At 40.1% G+C, this 14,926-nt stretch overlaps 1 protein-coding gene across 2 annotated transcripts; it reads right to left on the minus strand.

Annotated features, from left to right (window-relative positions):
• Positions 1 to 1,752: 1,752 nt before the first annotated feature.
• Positions 1,753 to 14,558, minus strand: stat3 (signal transducer and activator of transcription 3 (acute-phase response factor)). 2 transcript variants are annotated; one of them, XM_026346631.1, is made up of 24 exons: positions 14,342 to 14,558; positions 11,149 to 11,298; positions 10,523 to 10,766; positions 10,327 to 10,419; positions 10,129 to 10,210; positions 9,869 to 9,969; positions 9,215 to 9,366; positions 8,925 to 9,083; positions 8,496 to 8,588; positions 8,344 to 8,403; positions 8,207 to 8,236; positions 8,002 to 8,095; positions 7,870 to 7,917; positions 7,649 to 7,732; positions 6,715 to 6,813; positions 6,440 to 6,575; positions 6,292 to 6,344; positions 6,105 to 6,199; positions 5,855 to 5,994; positions 5,542 to 5,763; positions 5,367 to 5,409; positions 4,007 to 4,066; positions 2,900 to 2,997; positions 1,753 to 2,789 (listed from the first exon to the last, which is right to left on the minus strand). In XM_026346631.1, exons 2-24 carry the CDS (start codon positions 11,274 to 11,276, stop codon positions 2,749 to 2,751), a joined length of 2,355 nt encoding a protein of 784 aa, XP_026202416.1. In that variant the 5' UTR covers positions 11,277 to 11,298; positions 14,342 to 14,558; the 3' UTR covers positions 1,753 to 2,748. The 2 variants fall into 2 exon arrangements, with proteins under 2 accessions (XP_026202416.1, XP_026202425.1); XM_026346640.1 differs by lacking the exon at positions 4,007 to 4,066.
• Positions 14,559 to 14,926: the final 368 nt, after the last annotated feature.

Consider the following 14,926-nt stretch of genomic DNA (forward strand, 5'->3'; position numbering starts at 1 on the left):
TTGAATGGCTGCAAGCCAGTGCTGAAGTCTGACAGTTTCTATCTCAGACAGCTGAGTCAGCAGCTGCTGACGGTAATAGCTGTACATCTTCACACCCCCTCATCTCCTCTGTGTTCATTTCCTACCACCGATACAAACTAGAAGCACACGTGACAGAGAGCTAGCGAGCAAGCACCGTGGAGCACGCAGAGCCCCAGTCATGCAGAAACAGCTTCCTTACCGCTCTCTGTTTGTTCAGCTTTAGCTTTATCTCAGCTGCCACACAAAGGACTTATGGGAATGGAAGTATGTTTCACAAAAGCTGAAGATGTCGTGGTGCTGAGCTCACCCAGTGCGGGATTTCCAGTGGGTGAAGTCCAGAGATCGTGTGATGAGATGAGTGTCATGAAAAGGAAAAATAGGAAGTGTGCTGAAAGCTTTTTTTATTAGCAGTCATGAGAACACACACGACTAGAGTCTGACGTCAGGAGTTATATACAAACTGAAGAAGAAATATAGATATCACGTGAACACATCTCTTGAGTTTTATCCCTTTTCAGATTACAGTCAATCAGCTCGCTGCAATCATACAGGTGCTACACACATGTCTGTATCTCAAAATTGCAGCAGAACCTTATTTACTAGTGGGAAACGTGGAAATCAGTATAAAGTGAAGGCAATATTAGTCACATTTCTACTCAAAGAGGAGCAAAGAGGACTTTTCTCAGCATCAATTTATGGCTGGGTTGGTGGTTTGCTTCACAGAAACTGGATCATACCATGAGAGATGATCAGCACAATACGCTTTAATAACTGAGACATAGAAAACAACGTTATCACAAATATAGGATTCGCTGATACAAGAATTTAAAGTAGTGTGAAAAAGCTGTGTAGTAGACATCTCAGAGGATGAGGAGATGGCTTCTCGAGTCAGCTTCTCATCTCTGGCTAAAAAGAATTTCAATGTGGTCTCAGCAGATTTTTATACCCCACCATAAATATATTTTTTAACTATTTTTGCTGCATCAGTTCGTTCCCCATGCAGGAGGCATTGGCAATGACCGGAGGCCCCAAGTTCCTCCGAGTTCAGCGTTTATTGCTTGCATATATTTTTTATCACATACTGCTTTATTGGTTGTCTTAAATCTCTCAGAGTTCCTCTTTGTTTATGGCTTTGTGTTATTGGTTCCTTGCTACATTGGTGCGTTTCCAATAATAAAATCTCTCTCGTTGTCTCCTGTCTGGTTATGTCTTAGAAATATGCTCAGTAACTGAGTGTCCAGATCTGGTATCTGTCATCTCAGTCTTCTACTGACCTCAGCATACTGCATATAGCTTGGTTTTGGCCATCAATTATTTTAGTACTTCCACCTATGTTTGTGAAATGTCAATATGCCTTCTGTGAAAATAAAAACCCTGTAGTATTTAAGAGTTAGTGGTGTGTTCAATGGGAAAATCTTGCGATGGACATGCTGTAACCATTCAGCTACCAAGGAACTCCCAACAGACCAAGGTTAGACATCAAAGGGAGAGCTTTTCTGCTTCATTTGATTCACTTTCTTCCATCCCATTGAACTTTAATTTGCCCTTCAAACTACTTCGCAGCATAATGTTTAGCGCAGGCTGCTGTTTCTAAGTGGCTGTGTTTAATAAGTTAATCATTTTCTCTTTGCATAAGTCAACTGCTAATTTACATATTGAGTCTTCCTGTTCAGAATCTGTTATATTTACCTCTTTGCGATCAAAGCACACCCACACATTTACCAGACGAGGTTTAGTGCTAACTTGTGTTTTTATTGCCCTCTGTCAAATAGTAGTTACAGCGTATTTTACAGAAAACCTCTCGACATTTCACGACATTAGAGACGTCTTGAATTAATCTTAACCGCACGAAAGGATGAAAGTCAACTGCTCCACACTTTCCTGTGTACACTCTGCTAAAGTAAAACACCTTTCCAAAAACATCCAAGGTTACTTTGATTACAAGTTTGTACTAAAATAAACTGTTCATAAAATGATTTACACGACACAATGATATCTGATCATTTCTGGTTCAACAAAAATATTTCAAAAGCAAATGCAATTCACATAATCACAACTTGCAATATTTTAGTGGACAAGAGCAAAAACTTGTTTTCAGAAAACCACTTTTACAAATTATGTCAATGTATTTTTCTGCAATTATGAGAAAGAAAAGTCCTCAGTGACACATAGTCGCTCTCCTCTTTACTGTTTAAAATCATTAAAAATGGCTAAGGAATAAAAGAAATACTCTATTCTGTGTAAAAAATAACATATTGAAACCAAAACAATTTTAAATGCAACCCAGGTATTATGGAAAACCTGTGGCATTTGATTTGGCAGGGATTCAAAATGTGATAAAACTTACTAAATAAGTATAATTCCCAAGCAAGATAGCTTATACAACAATTATTCTTAATTATTCTATTATTCATAACCATTTAAAAAAATCAATAGCAGATAATCAGAGACACCTATGAAAGTGGGGAAGTACTGAAAGGGGGCAGGATGCTGTTTAAAATACAACAGTTTCACAAACTAAGTACAGGTGTACAGTCACACCGAAATAAGTGGCAATGCTTCTTAAAAGAACATCTTTCAAAAACCATTCAATTTTCTTATTGTGTGTCATTTTTACACAGAAACAAGAAACAAACTGTACAGAGGCAAAGAGAAATCATCGCCAAATCCTCCATCCCAACATGATATCATAGTCAAACAGAGACGGGCAGAAGATGATCAATCTCTTCACATAGGTGATGCTACATCCATGTCCAAAGTGAGTGAATCTGTGGGACAAATCCAGGTACAAGCAATTAACATTCCAGCCCGAGCTTGACATGCAGATGTGGTGATGGGTTAGGGTAAGTAAGTAAGTATTCAAGTGTAGATGACTCACCCAAATGTCCCGGATTAGCTTCAGCTTCATTGTGCATCAGAGAGTCAAGGGTGCGGGGTGACATTGGGAACAGGTCACTGGTGTTTCCAGAGTTGGTGCTGTGAAAAAAAATGAACAAACAAACAAAGAAGCAGGACAAATGTCCACTGATGATCATACACTCACTTAAACATGTGTGTTAGTCAAAATATCTGTTTAGCTACTGTAAAAGCAATGTTGTTATCCCATAAGACAACAGCCCACTAGTAACTAGAGCACATCAGTGTTTTGTCTTCTTCACACAGACCACAGAGCTATCCCACATAAAAAAAAAAGGCTGATTCAGCTGCACCCCTGATACAGACACCCAGTGGTTAATGAGTGAAAACATTACCCCATGAGTCTCGACGTCCAAGTTAAATTAGCATTTGTGTCACTGTGCAAAATAATTCCCCAAACAAGAGGGCAGAGCAAAGATACATAGATAGAAAATATTGAAATACCAAAATGCATTACACATTAAATAAACTGGGCAGATATTGAGATGTTCCATCCTGTTTCCTGCCTTTATTTGAGGAGGCACTATGCACACTGACACAAGAAGCTGTTATGTTACACATGGATTTGATGTTAACGAGAGCCGTTTTAAAAAGCCAACTAACATCATAACTGATGCTGGTTAGCACAGTGGAGGGAGTGGATCGAACAGGTCAATTTCTTCAAGCTTTAAGTGCAGTTAGTTTGTTCAATATGACATTATGGAATGTATTTAGGAAATACGTCATCAATAATCAGTTATACTGCTATTATCTGAATCGTTTATGACTTTTCATCAAACAATAAAATAGTCTGGACAGTTCAAACCATGCATGGCTTTGAGTTATGACAGAAATGTCTGGGAAAATGTGTGTGATCTAAACCACATGACAGACGGGTGAATGGCAGGGAGGTGATCTTGTTTTAGGACCAGGATAAGTGCCTGTGAGTTAGAAGCATGATTAGGAACTACGTAGGTAGGAGGGCTAGTGCTACACCAATACACCGGAAACCCATTAATCACACATACAGACAAAGGGACAAGATGCACACACAACCCTACATGCCACCTTTTCCCCCCCGAGCGCCTACCCTGGGAATCCGTTCCCAAGCAGCTCACTGTCCGGCAAGTCCATGAACACGGAGGGACACCTACGGAGACAGGTCAGGATCTCACTGAGCATACCTCACAACCCATCAAACCCACTACCAACCAAAGCACTCACGGGTGACTGGCCTTGCACCTTGCACATGCAGTCTTATACAGTTAGGTTGTTGCTGCTCAGTTTTCAAATCCACTAACTGAATCCTTTCACCTCCCTTATCAGATGTGTAAAATTACCACAATAAACTATTTTGTGTGATAAAAGCTACAACTAGCTTTTTCTAAACACATTACTAATAACATGTATTTCATCATTTTAATGGTAATTTAAGTGCCAGACCAATCACCAGACAAATATGACATCAACACTGAGCTGAGGGATTGTAGGGCTTTCACCGCACACAGTACAGCATGTTATCACTGTTCAGTGATATCAAGTAACACTGTCCTCCCTCATTAGGAGCTGTGTTTACTGCCCCCCTTATTAGGAGCTGTGTTCCAGCTGAACAAGTGAAAAAATACAGCACAGACTGTTAATTCTACTTAATGTTACATGAGGATGAACTCGTTGTGTCACAGAATGTAAAGGGTCACTTTTTATGGTGCACCACAGAAAAAATATTTAGACAATGTGTCACAAATTTGAGTTAAACAGAGAAAGAAAAATTTGATAAGGGAGTCATTTGGTCATAAAGATAAACAAATCTTGATGCTTTACAACGTAGGACCCAATTGGAAAACGTATCTTAACTTTAAATGTTACTACAACCAAAACACGCATAGCAACACAAGATTAGTACATAGACACACACACACACACACACACACACACACTATGCTCTTCATTTGAAGGAGGCCTGTTAGAGAGTAAACTACGGTTTTTATTATTTTTATGTGACTGTAGGCCTGATGGACAGAAAGACAACTGTTGCACATGGTGATTTGCATATTGAGCATGGAAATGAATTCCCCTCAATAGTCCTAAATGAGGACAAACTTGATGCCAGGTGTGAACTACACTGTCTAAACTGAATCTGCATGTAAGTGGATTTCCAATAGTTGGTCTGATCAAGGCGATGGTTCCTCCAAACTCAGTGGTGACTCACTCAGAGTGAAAACAACTCTCTTCTCTTTTCTTTGAAAATTTGGCAACACTTGCCATAGTAAAAAAAAAAGAATAAAAAAGAGGAAGTATAGAATTTTGTGAGTGAGAACATTGAGTCTCTAGCCTTTGTTAAAGGAAACATTAACACCAAATAATAAGCACTAAAATAAGTGGAAGTCACTGGATGGCATTCCTGTAAACAGGGATATCTTTAAAATAAGGAACAAGTGGCAGATACTTACGGGGTGACACAGATGAACTTTGTCTTCAAGTATGGCTGAATAGCTGTTGGGGGGGGGAGAAGAGTAATCACTTACCACTAATAATATTAACCAATATTAACCATACTGACCAAACTGAAAAAACTAAGAAAGACAACATGCGTTGTTCGTTTTAAATTGAAAGGCAGCGACTTACTGCTTGTAGAATCTCCTCCCATCTCTGGTTCAGGAGCTGCTTCAGGCCTGCAATATTTTCCAAATGCTTCCTCCTTGGGGATATCGGGGTAAAGGTAGACGAGAGGCGAAACCAGGATGTTGGTTGCATCCATAATCTTGTAGCCCATGATGATGTCAGCAAAAGACATGTTGTTGAGTTGCTGCTTTGTGTAGGGCTCCACTGACTGGATTTGTGTCTTTCCTGTAAACATGGAAGATACCTCAGTGTACGAGCAACAAAAAAAACGTGCTGAGGATACTGTAAGACCGTGAAAATGACCCGAAACACTCACCGCTGATGTCTTTCTCTACCCATGTAAATGTAATGCCTCCCTCCTTGCTGCTCTCACTAAAACGTAACAGGAAGGTGCCAGGAGGTTTGGGGCTGAGAATGGCTCTCTCCCTCTCCTTACTGATAAAGCCCATGATATACCTGCAGAAAGTCAACAGGAAGTCAAATAAACACATGCTAAACACTGCATATGAAAACAGTTTTATAAGGCAGGCAAGAGATTTGAGTGTAAACAACGAGCAACCTCTCACCCTTCATTCCACAGTGCCAGGATATACTTCTTCACCAGGTCAATAATGTTGTCCAGCCACACCCAGAAGGAGAAACCTTTGCCAACCATGTTCTCCTGCAAAGAGGAAGGAAAAAAATAACTCACAATGAATGCAACACAATGGCGAGTTAGCAGACTGAATGATGTCTAACTGGTAGGTGAAGTACCTTACAGAACTTGGCCCATGTGATCTGACAGCCAGAGTAGTTCACACAAGGCCCTAGAGAGACAATTTAAAAAAACATTATTGCATATTAGTACATGAAGCTGTGCAAAGTTCGAGGCCTTTGGAGAGTCTGCGGCACATTGTCTCACCTAGTAATTTCTCTGCCAGCGTGGTGAGCTGTTCAATCGTCAGGCCTCTCTTGGTGGTGGAGGAGAACTGCCAGCTTAGCACCTCAGCCACCTGGTCCCATGTCCCCACTGGAGGCTTGGTGAAAAAGTTCACGTTCTGCGCACAGAGACCAAAGCCAGCTAATTTTACAACTGTTGGAAAATAAAATTTCCTCTGCAGACTGATCAACAACAAGAGTTTAAACATTCTGCCCCAGCAGAGTTCAGCCCCTTTCCACCAGAGGGTGCTCTCCTACCTTTGGGTGGTTTGTGAGCATGTTGTACCACAGAATGGAAGCCCAGGCATTTGGCATCTGGCAAATGTTTGATATTACTACCACAGGCAGGGAATGAGTCTATATGAAGAAAAAAAAAAATTTCAGTGTGTTTAGTATACCTTATTGCTGACATTTATTTGATGCACAACAATGCAACAGAGCTCCTTCTCCTATTTCAACCTATTGTGTCATAACAGACCGTCTTCAGGATGTCCTCTCATTAGTACTGCTCTTAGACCTAGAAGGCACACAGCTGCTCTCAGTGCAAGCTATTTTCGTGTTAAAGGGCTGTCCTTCATTGAGCTACCAACACAGATGCTGCATCCGGAGATCAAGGTTAGATCAGCAAAAATAAAGGGTTGATTATAAAAGACTGGTGTGGTAATAATATAATTCTTTGAAATAACATGAACTTATGCAATTTAAGAATTTGATTAACTAGTGCACAGAATAATCCATCTGAACACTGCATTTTTTTTTTTTGCTAACAATTCCAGAAGCATTGTCTTCAAAACCTGTTGTCTTCACAACAAACACATACCATCTATGGGAGAAAACACTTTACTTCGCCGCTAAGATAATAATTATTGTGTCACAGATATACAATACATTAGACATGAAAGTTAACTTGACAAACGTGACAATATGACATCAGATTGTCTGCTTATTCAAAAAAACATTTTTCGCCCACAGAGGATTAGGAGAACAAAAAAAAAAAAACTAGGCTGTTGAAAAAGGTTTATCTCCAAGTATCAGCTCAGTTCTTAAATTAAAATGATTACAGTCTCACTTTGTTAATGACTCATTTGTCTGGTGACTTGGTTTGCTCTGGATATGAAACACCACTGCGTGTTGCTGATTTTTAGTGCTGACTGATAGTTAAAGTGAGAAATGTCTCCTAGACAACACTTACCTCCAGATCTATCTTCAGACCTTGGTGATATACTTCTGTCTCAAAAGTAATAAGATGGAGCTCCTCTGTGACAATCAGAGAGGCCTAGAGAAAACAAATTCATTTAAACATCTACTCTTTAAAAGCTGTGTATGAATTTACATCAAAAGAAAAATTGTCAACATGAACAAAACAACATTAGATTACATACTAATCCACCAGGTGCTGGAAATGGTACTTACGTCACTATTGGTCCGTCCACCGTTACCGCACCTCTGTTCTCTCAGGGTCTATAACAAACAGGATGTCAGTGCTCCAAAGCAGGATTTTAACAGAGAGCATCATTACTGTTATTTCGAGTTTCTATAACTCACCAAGTGTTTAAACTCTGCTGACAGGCTTCCATTGTTGGATTCTTCCATGTTCATAACTTTTGTGTTGGTACCAAGAATGTTAAACTTTCGTGACCTACCAAAAATCAGGAAACGGCAGAAGGTGAGAATCTTTCCTAAAATAATATTTAGATATGTATTTAAAGTAAATCCTCTGTAAAAAAAAAAAGAATTAATAACATCTCACCCTCGAATTGCAGCCACATCCCCAGATTCCCTGGAAAAGAAACAGAACCGTGAAATTAAAGCGAAGCAGTAACAGCATCATCAAAACAGTGTCTTACTGACCAAGACTCAATGTAAATAAAGAGGAAAATAACTCACTTGTCAATGCAAACCTTAATTTTCAGCTGGTAATTGAGTTCAGGAAACTTTACCAGTAACCTGAAAAGTAAGATAAACAAAAAAACATTGTCCACTGAATTCACAAGCATATGTAGTTGAATTTTTCACTGATGTTCAGCATTGCACTGTACCTGACTTTATTTGTGAACTGCACTCCTGTTTTGATGACCAGAGGCCTGTCTGGATGCATGGGCATGCAAGGCTGTCGTTCCACCACAAAAGCACTAGAAGACAGAGCAGATCGAGTTCAGAGACGATTCCCAGAGAAAAAAAGGCCAAAGGTCCACTTAGAAATCATTCTGATCTTTTATCTGCTTCTCAGCACAGTGAGCTGGCAAAGATGTTATCACATGACCTGAATTTGAACATTTGCTCTGAGTCAGATACAGACAAGAGAGATGCGGATAATAGCTCTGCAGTTTTAGTGAAGTGGAACCTTTTGATTCTCTTCACCATAAAGTTGTTCAAAGGTAAAATGAACACTAATAGAGTTCACAGCAACACTAAAAGACTGTCTGGACAGATACAGATACAGAGCGAGGACGCGTCACATGCAGTACCTCTTCATGAGGTTTCTGAACAAGTGCACGATCTTCTCCTCCAGCGCGGGCCTGTGCTGAATGATGGGATCTCCTTTGTAGGACACTTTCTGCTGAAGCTCCTCCAGCTTCTTGATCTGCTGACGAATCTGGAGCTGGGACTCGGCCAAGGATGTGATCCTGGTTACACAATTAAATCCAGTTCAACTCAAACAATCTGTGGTCAAACATCTTGATCTGATCTGAACTGATCACTAACATGACTGACAACTGATTTTAGGTTATTCAAATTCAAATTTGCACTTGTTTACCATGTCTCGAGTCGATCCAGACAGATGTTAGGTGGACCTCCAATACAGGCAATCTGTTGTCTTCTCTTCCAGTCTGCTAGTTCTTCATCTGTCAGGTTCTTCTGCACATAATCCATGGCGGTCAGCAAGCCTCCCATCTCTGTCACGATTTGCTACAAGATAATAAGCACAGTTTACAGTCGGCATGAGCATAATCCATAACCTTACAAATCTAAGGATACAAACAACAGCTTTTTGGTAAGTGTTTCAAACTTTACAATAACTAAGACCTTCCTCCAGTTCAAGTCTAAACTCATGGCTTAGCATGTAACATGCAGCATTGACGACATATGTCGGTGAAGATTTCTCAGTCATCCAGAAGTTGATTTCCTTCTTGTAGTAAAACCTACCTAACAGAAGGAAGTTCTTCCTACTAAGAGGAAGTGCCATGACTCAACTTCCAGGTGAGTGGTGCATATGGTTTTACTGCAATAGTGCCAGACAACGCAATGGCAGCTCCACTGAAGTGTTGTTTCACTCAATTTCGATTCATGTTCATTGTTAAACAAGCGCAGGGTATTCTTAGTTCTTCAGTTTTCCTGTGATTTCTGTGTTTGACTTTGTAATGATCAGTTGTATATTTGTGACTTAACACGGTAAGACATAAACACTCACCCTCCTGAGCTGGTCCAGGGCACTCAGCATCTGCTCGAGCTGAGCCATCTTCTGTCTGGTAGCAGCGGCTTGGCTATTCCCATTTAGATCCTGGGACAACTCTGGAAAGAGTGCCATAGGTCAGCCGTCACATTTCATTCATTTTATTGAATTCATTTGACATTACCAGAAAAAAAACAAGTGAAAACCTTAATAATTGTTAATCTCTGTGTACAGAACTTCAATAAATCCATAACTAAAAGTGAAGACAGAGATTGTACCTCCTTGGCTTTTCAGTGTCTTGTAATTGAAGTCAAAGTCATCCTGCAAGTTCTCCAGCATTTTCATCTTCTGTTCCATATCCTGTAGAAAACATGATAAATATCTGAAAATTGATTCTATGAAGGTACTACATTGTCTACCATTGTTAATACTGCATATTCAAATACTTAATCAGCGAGTCTTTGACGGAGACCTACCTGTACCCGCTTTCTGATGTCCTGAAGGTTGTGCTCTAGGATCTGCTGCTTCTCTGTGACTACTGTCCCAGTGGGATGAGCTGCTTGGCCATCCTACAAGAAGCAGAACCATTGGACCAACCCTTTATCTTACTCAAGGTAAAATAGCTGAATATTAACATAAGGTGTAATGCTAGATTGGTATAGCTTTCTGTACCTGTGCAGCAGAGGTAGCAGTTTGCAGGAGCCTTTGCTCCTCCCACAGGCAGCGGGCTACAATACGAGCAATATCCATTGGCTTCTCCAAGTACTTGCTCTGCAAATGCTGTTTAATCCTGCGTAGGTTGTGCTGGTAGAGTACATTGTTCTCCTGCAGGAAACGGCTATACTGCTGGTCTATTTCTCCCAAGAGGTTGTGAAACACTAGTGTGGCGTGTGACTCCTTATTGGCAGCGTAAGCCCTTGTGAAAGAGAAGATAAGATAATTAGATGATGATTCTATTTCCTACTAAGAGCTGGATGAAGATGCACTAAAACTGCTTTTTAAAATATCAAACATGCAAATGGGACAGGAAATACGACTACTAAACACTGAATGGCTCAGGTTTACTGTCATACATAATGAGTATTAGATCCTAGTAAAGGTGTCATCAGGGAAAAAAAGATGCAATAAAGACAACAATAAATAAAACAATAGATTTTCACGTGGCAAGTAGTAAGTCGTGCTGAGTTTGCCTGTCTAAAGGGAATGGAGGCTAAAAGCAATTTAATGATGTAAAATGGCAAAGAACAGACACAAAAGATGCTTTTAGAACAGAGCCCAGTAATTGAGTTAGTTCTCACCAGTCCTGACTCTCAATCCAGGGGGCAAGAAATTGCCGCAGCTCCATGGGAAAGCTGTCGCTGTACAAGTGGTACAGTTGTTCCAGATACCTGGTTTCCAGCTGTTGCAACTGGTTCCATTGGGCCATCCTGACATACACCTCCTCAGACCTACACAAAAATATATCTGTATGTATTAAGCAAGACCCAGTGAGCAAAAGCAATGTCACATGAATTAACAGAATAACAGTCAGAAATAGCTAAATGCTAGGTTTCCACTGAAAATAAAGACACGCCTCTGGGAGGCCTCCTTTTCAGAATAAACACTTCCTGTTCGTTGAAATGCTACACCTCCATCAAGACATATATGAACAGCTGTCAACTCTTTCAGCAGACAGGCGTTAATGATCTTTGGCTGAGGTTTTGCCCCAATTGTGTTCGCTAGAAACGACAACCACATTTCCTCTTCTTAGCTCTTCAGTATGTATGTGTTTTAAAGCAGAGCGACACACATCATCAATAATGGGGCTGGTCTTCTGTCATTTCCTTCATAATTTCGTAAGAATTAAACCAACTTATGCTCAGTTATTCTCATTGGGCTGGTTTAAGAGACAACCATCATCCAGCAGATTCACATGGCATGTTCAGCCACACTTCTCATTTTACCAACAGCAGGGTACATTGTTCCCCAGAGGGACCTGAACTCAATACTAACAATAAGCAGACAGTCAGTAAATCCACTGGAAGTTTGCTCTTCCACCATCCACATTGTATTAAATGACAGACTGAAACCTTTGTTTAAGCCCTTTATATATTTTTTGGATACTGCTACATTATCATGCAAAGTCTAAGCAGACACTAGTTACATGAACAGTGTCAAGTCAGAATAATTTATTGTGCAGTATACTAGACAGAATTCAAAAAGGTTATAGGCGAAGAGGTTTACCAAAGCTCTGATCCGTAGTAAGTGATGACTCAGAAATGTTCTTGACAAGAAACTAGATTGTACTTTCTATTTGCAGGAGCCAGAATCCGGCCCTCGCTGAGAGAAAGCAGAGAGATCGCAGATAGTGCTGTTAACATCTGAAAACACTATACTAAATACCTAAACTTGTATTCCAAATTTTCTACATTTGCACGCACAATGTGTTTGTAGAAACCCTGATGTATGTGTGAGGTGGACAGAATAACAAAACCTCCTCTCTGTATAATGCAATCTATAATAACTTATATAATGATACAAGAGTCTGACACAGTGTCAATAAAAGATATGATTATGATGTAAATACAATCATATTTGGTACAATGTTATATTATCAGTTTCCTTCCTTTGTGCAAAGGAGAGCGTTCTGACAAATTACAGTACTGCAGTACCAGCACAGATGTAACTATTATAATATTAATGATGGCTTCAGTCCATTTAGGTGTCTATTCACCAACAACTAAAGGGCTCAAAGTCATTAGATAGCAGTTAGTTAGTAGGTCCATCCAATGATCTGGTAAATCAGAGACCTCTGTCATATTGTCTAATTACTACAGGGGAATATGAAACTTAAACATGTGTGTTCCAAGATACATTTAAAACACGTTCCAAGGACAGACATGAGTATTCAGTCATTCTCACTGAGATTATGTGAGTTTGGGTTTTTCTGAGCACATAAGGCACATTCTTCGAACTGTTTCATATGAAGCTTGTTCTACTTTCACTGACAACATTGCACTTGCAGGGTTGAATTTCTGGGCATGTGAAAACCCTGCGATGATCACATCAAAGAGCAGCTGAGTCACTGTTTCTTTCATTTTTTCATTTCATGAAACTACAGTCCACTAGTTTCTAGTGTTGATGAATGTGGAATTACAACTGGTTCTAGTTTTTAGCTCTCGGATACACGATACCATACTAGCTAAGAAAGGAGCAGTTAAAATGGGTTCACCTCTCAACCTCGTGGTAAAATGTGACTGTATGATCTAATTTCACTGTATTCATTGTGTTTCTACATGTAATGTATTAAATTGCAAACTGGGTTACTGATAAAATCACCACCTATCTCAAGTGGATGGACTGTTCCCACATATGGTCGACGGGGCAGGATTATTCTCAGCATTTAAGGCTGTTAAACTTTTATGGGTTCTATTCAATGGGTCCATAAAGTCTAAATAAAACTGGCTTTTAATCAAATTATAAAGACAGTGTTTGGGTCACACTTATTATAAATGGTAGATCCAAGTGTCTAAGTTTTAAATGTCAGTGTGAAGATATGCAAGCAGACCTACTCATAGTTCATTAGATTTGTCATGCCTGATAATTGTGTGTTGTTTGTCCAGTTTTCAGTGCTTGGCAGTCATGTGACATTAAAAGTAAAACACAATGGGATTCCTTCAATCATGTCAATAATATTCCAGGAAGTACTTCCTTGAATTAACAAAGAAGGCAATAACCATGCCAACTTTCCAGTAACAGTATCTGTAAAAAAAAGATGTGGTTGAAACACAGAAATAATTGTGTGGATATATGTATTTCGCAACATCCTTGAGTTAATTCTAAGAAACATGATCAGAATCTGTAGTTTAGCAGCCTGTCTGGTTCACTTTGAGGTGACAGTTGTGTTGGCTTCACCAGTCAGTGCTATGTGGTGATATGAAAAATCTAACTCTGCTGCATACAACATAATTTAGTTTATGTGCAGGTATCTCAGGTCATCTCTGTAATGTAATTTATGAATGTTGGATGTGACACATGCTGGTCTGCAGGTGGGGGAGAGATGGGCGTGACAACTCAAGGAAAACACAAAACAATGAGCTGCTTTTGATTGTGTCTAAATCCACACACCTGCACGTCGATCACGATCAAACCAGAGCTAACGTTGTTGTTAACGACAAGGGATGTGTGTATGGCCACAGTACTGACTACACGATCCAGACCACATGAGCAAAATAAAAATGAAACCAACACTGACGAGTGCTGGTTTGAGTAAGTGAATAACACTTAGCTTAAATCACTACAACAGCAACATGGACACATAATGGTTTCTTTGGCATGAGTAGCTCAGTCACGATGCTGCAATTGTAACTTTCCTCATCAGAGTTATTAGCAATAATAAGTTAGTTATGCACTGATGTGGTGTGTTGTTATATAATGGTGAAAACAGTCCACCCCGAGTCTAAGAAACATCTTTAAGACGTGTCAAAAGCAGAAGTTTGTGTAGTCGCTTACCTTGTTCTCTGGGAAGTTTCACCGTTAAAAAAATGGGACTTTCTCAACTAAAAGCCCTTTTTAGAAACAGCCAGTGACAACTTTTTAAATAGTTAAACGCACAGAAGCGAGACAGAAGCCACAGAAGAAGAAAAAAAACTGATCGCAACTCTCTTTACCAGTCCGGACGACACACGCACAGAGGCTTTTCAACCCATCCCCTACAATGCAGCCTTTCCAGCCAGACAAACTCCCCAAACTGCTTCAATGACATCTCTAACAGCCAATAGTGGCCGGGAGCTGTGCTGTAGCCAATCAGAATGTAACCTAAAAGACACGGAGGCGGGACTTCGCGGTGGGTTTGGTTGAGAGCGTCGTGTTTACTGCTGTCGCAACGACGCTGTTCCCGTCGGTGAACCCTCCCCACGACGAGACTACAAAGTAGGCCGGCGCGCTCGTCTGCTCGGGAGGGAGGGCGAGCACCTCCACGGAACAGCCAGCCTGGAAGTCATATGAGTTACTGGCAGAGTCGACGTCATCAAGAGTTTAATAACACCAGTGCTGCTCATCATCGACTTTTCCTTATTGTGGCGCTGTAGGTGAAAC

This window comes from Anabas testudineus, chromosome 8, assembly GCF_900324465.2.
Source record: "Anabas testudineus chromosome 8, fAnaTes1.2, whole genome shotgun sequence".
Taxonomy (NCBI): Eukaryota; Metazoa; Chordata; class Actinopteri; order Anabantiformes; family Anabantidae; genus Anabas; species Anabas testudineus.

What these genes read in the sequence shown, in the direction of transcription:
- stat3 (XM_026346631.1), bottom strand. Translation starts at nt 11,276, where the DNA reads ATGGCCCAATGGAACCAGTTGCAACAGCTGGAAACCAGGTATCTGGAA. An exon ending in GACACTGAAAAGCCAAGGAG is followed by an intron (nt 9,970 to 10,128) that starts GTACAATCTCTG and finishes CACTCTTTCCAG; the next exon opens with AGTTGTCCCAGGATCTAAAT. An exon ending in CTGGCACTGTGGAATGAAGG is followed by an intron (nt 5,995 to 6,104) that starts GTGAGAGGTTGC and finishes GACTTTCTGCAG; the next exon opens with GTATATCATGGGCTTTATCA.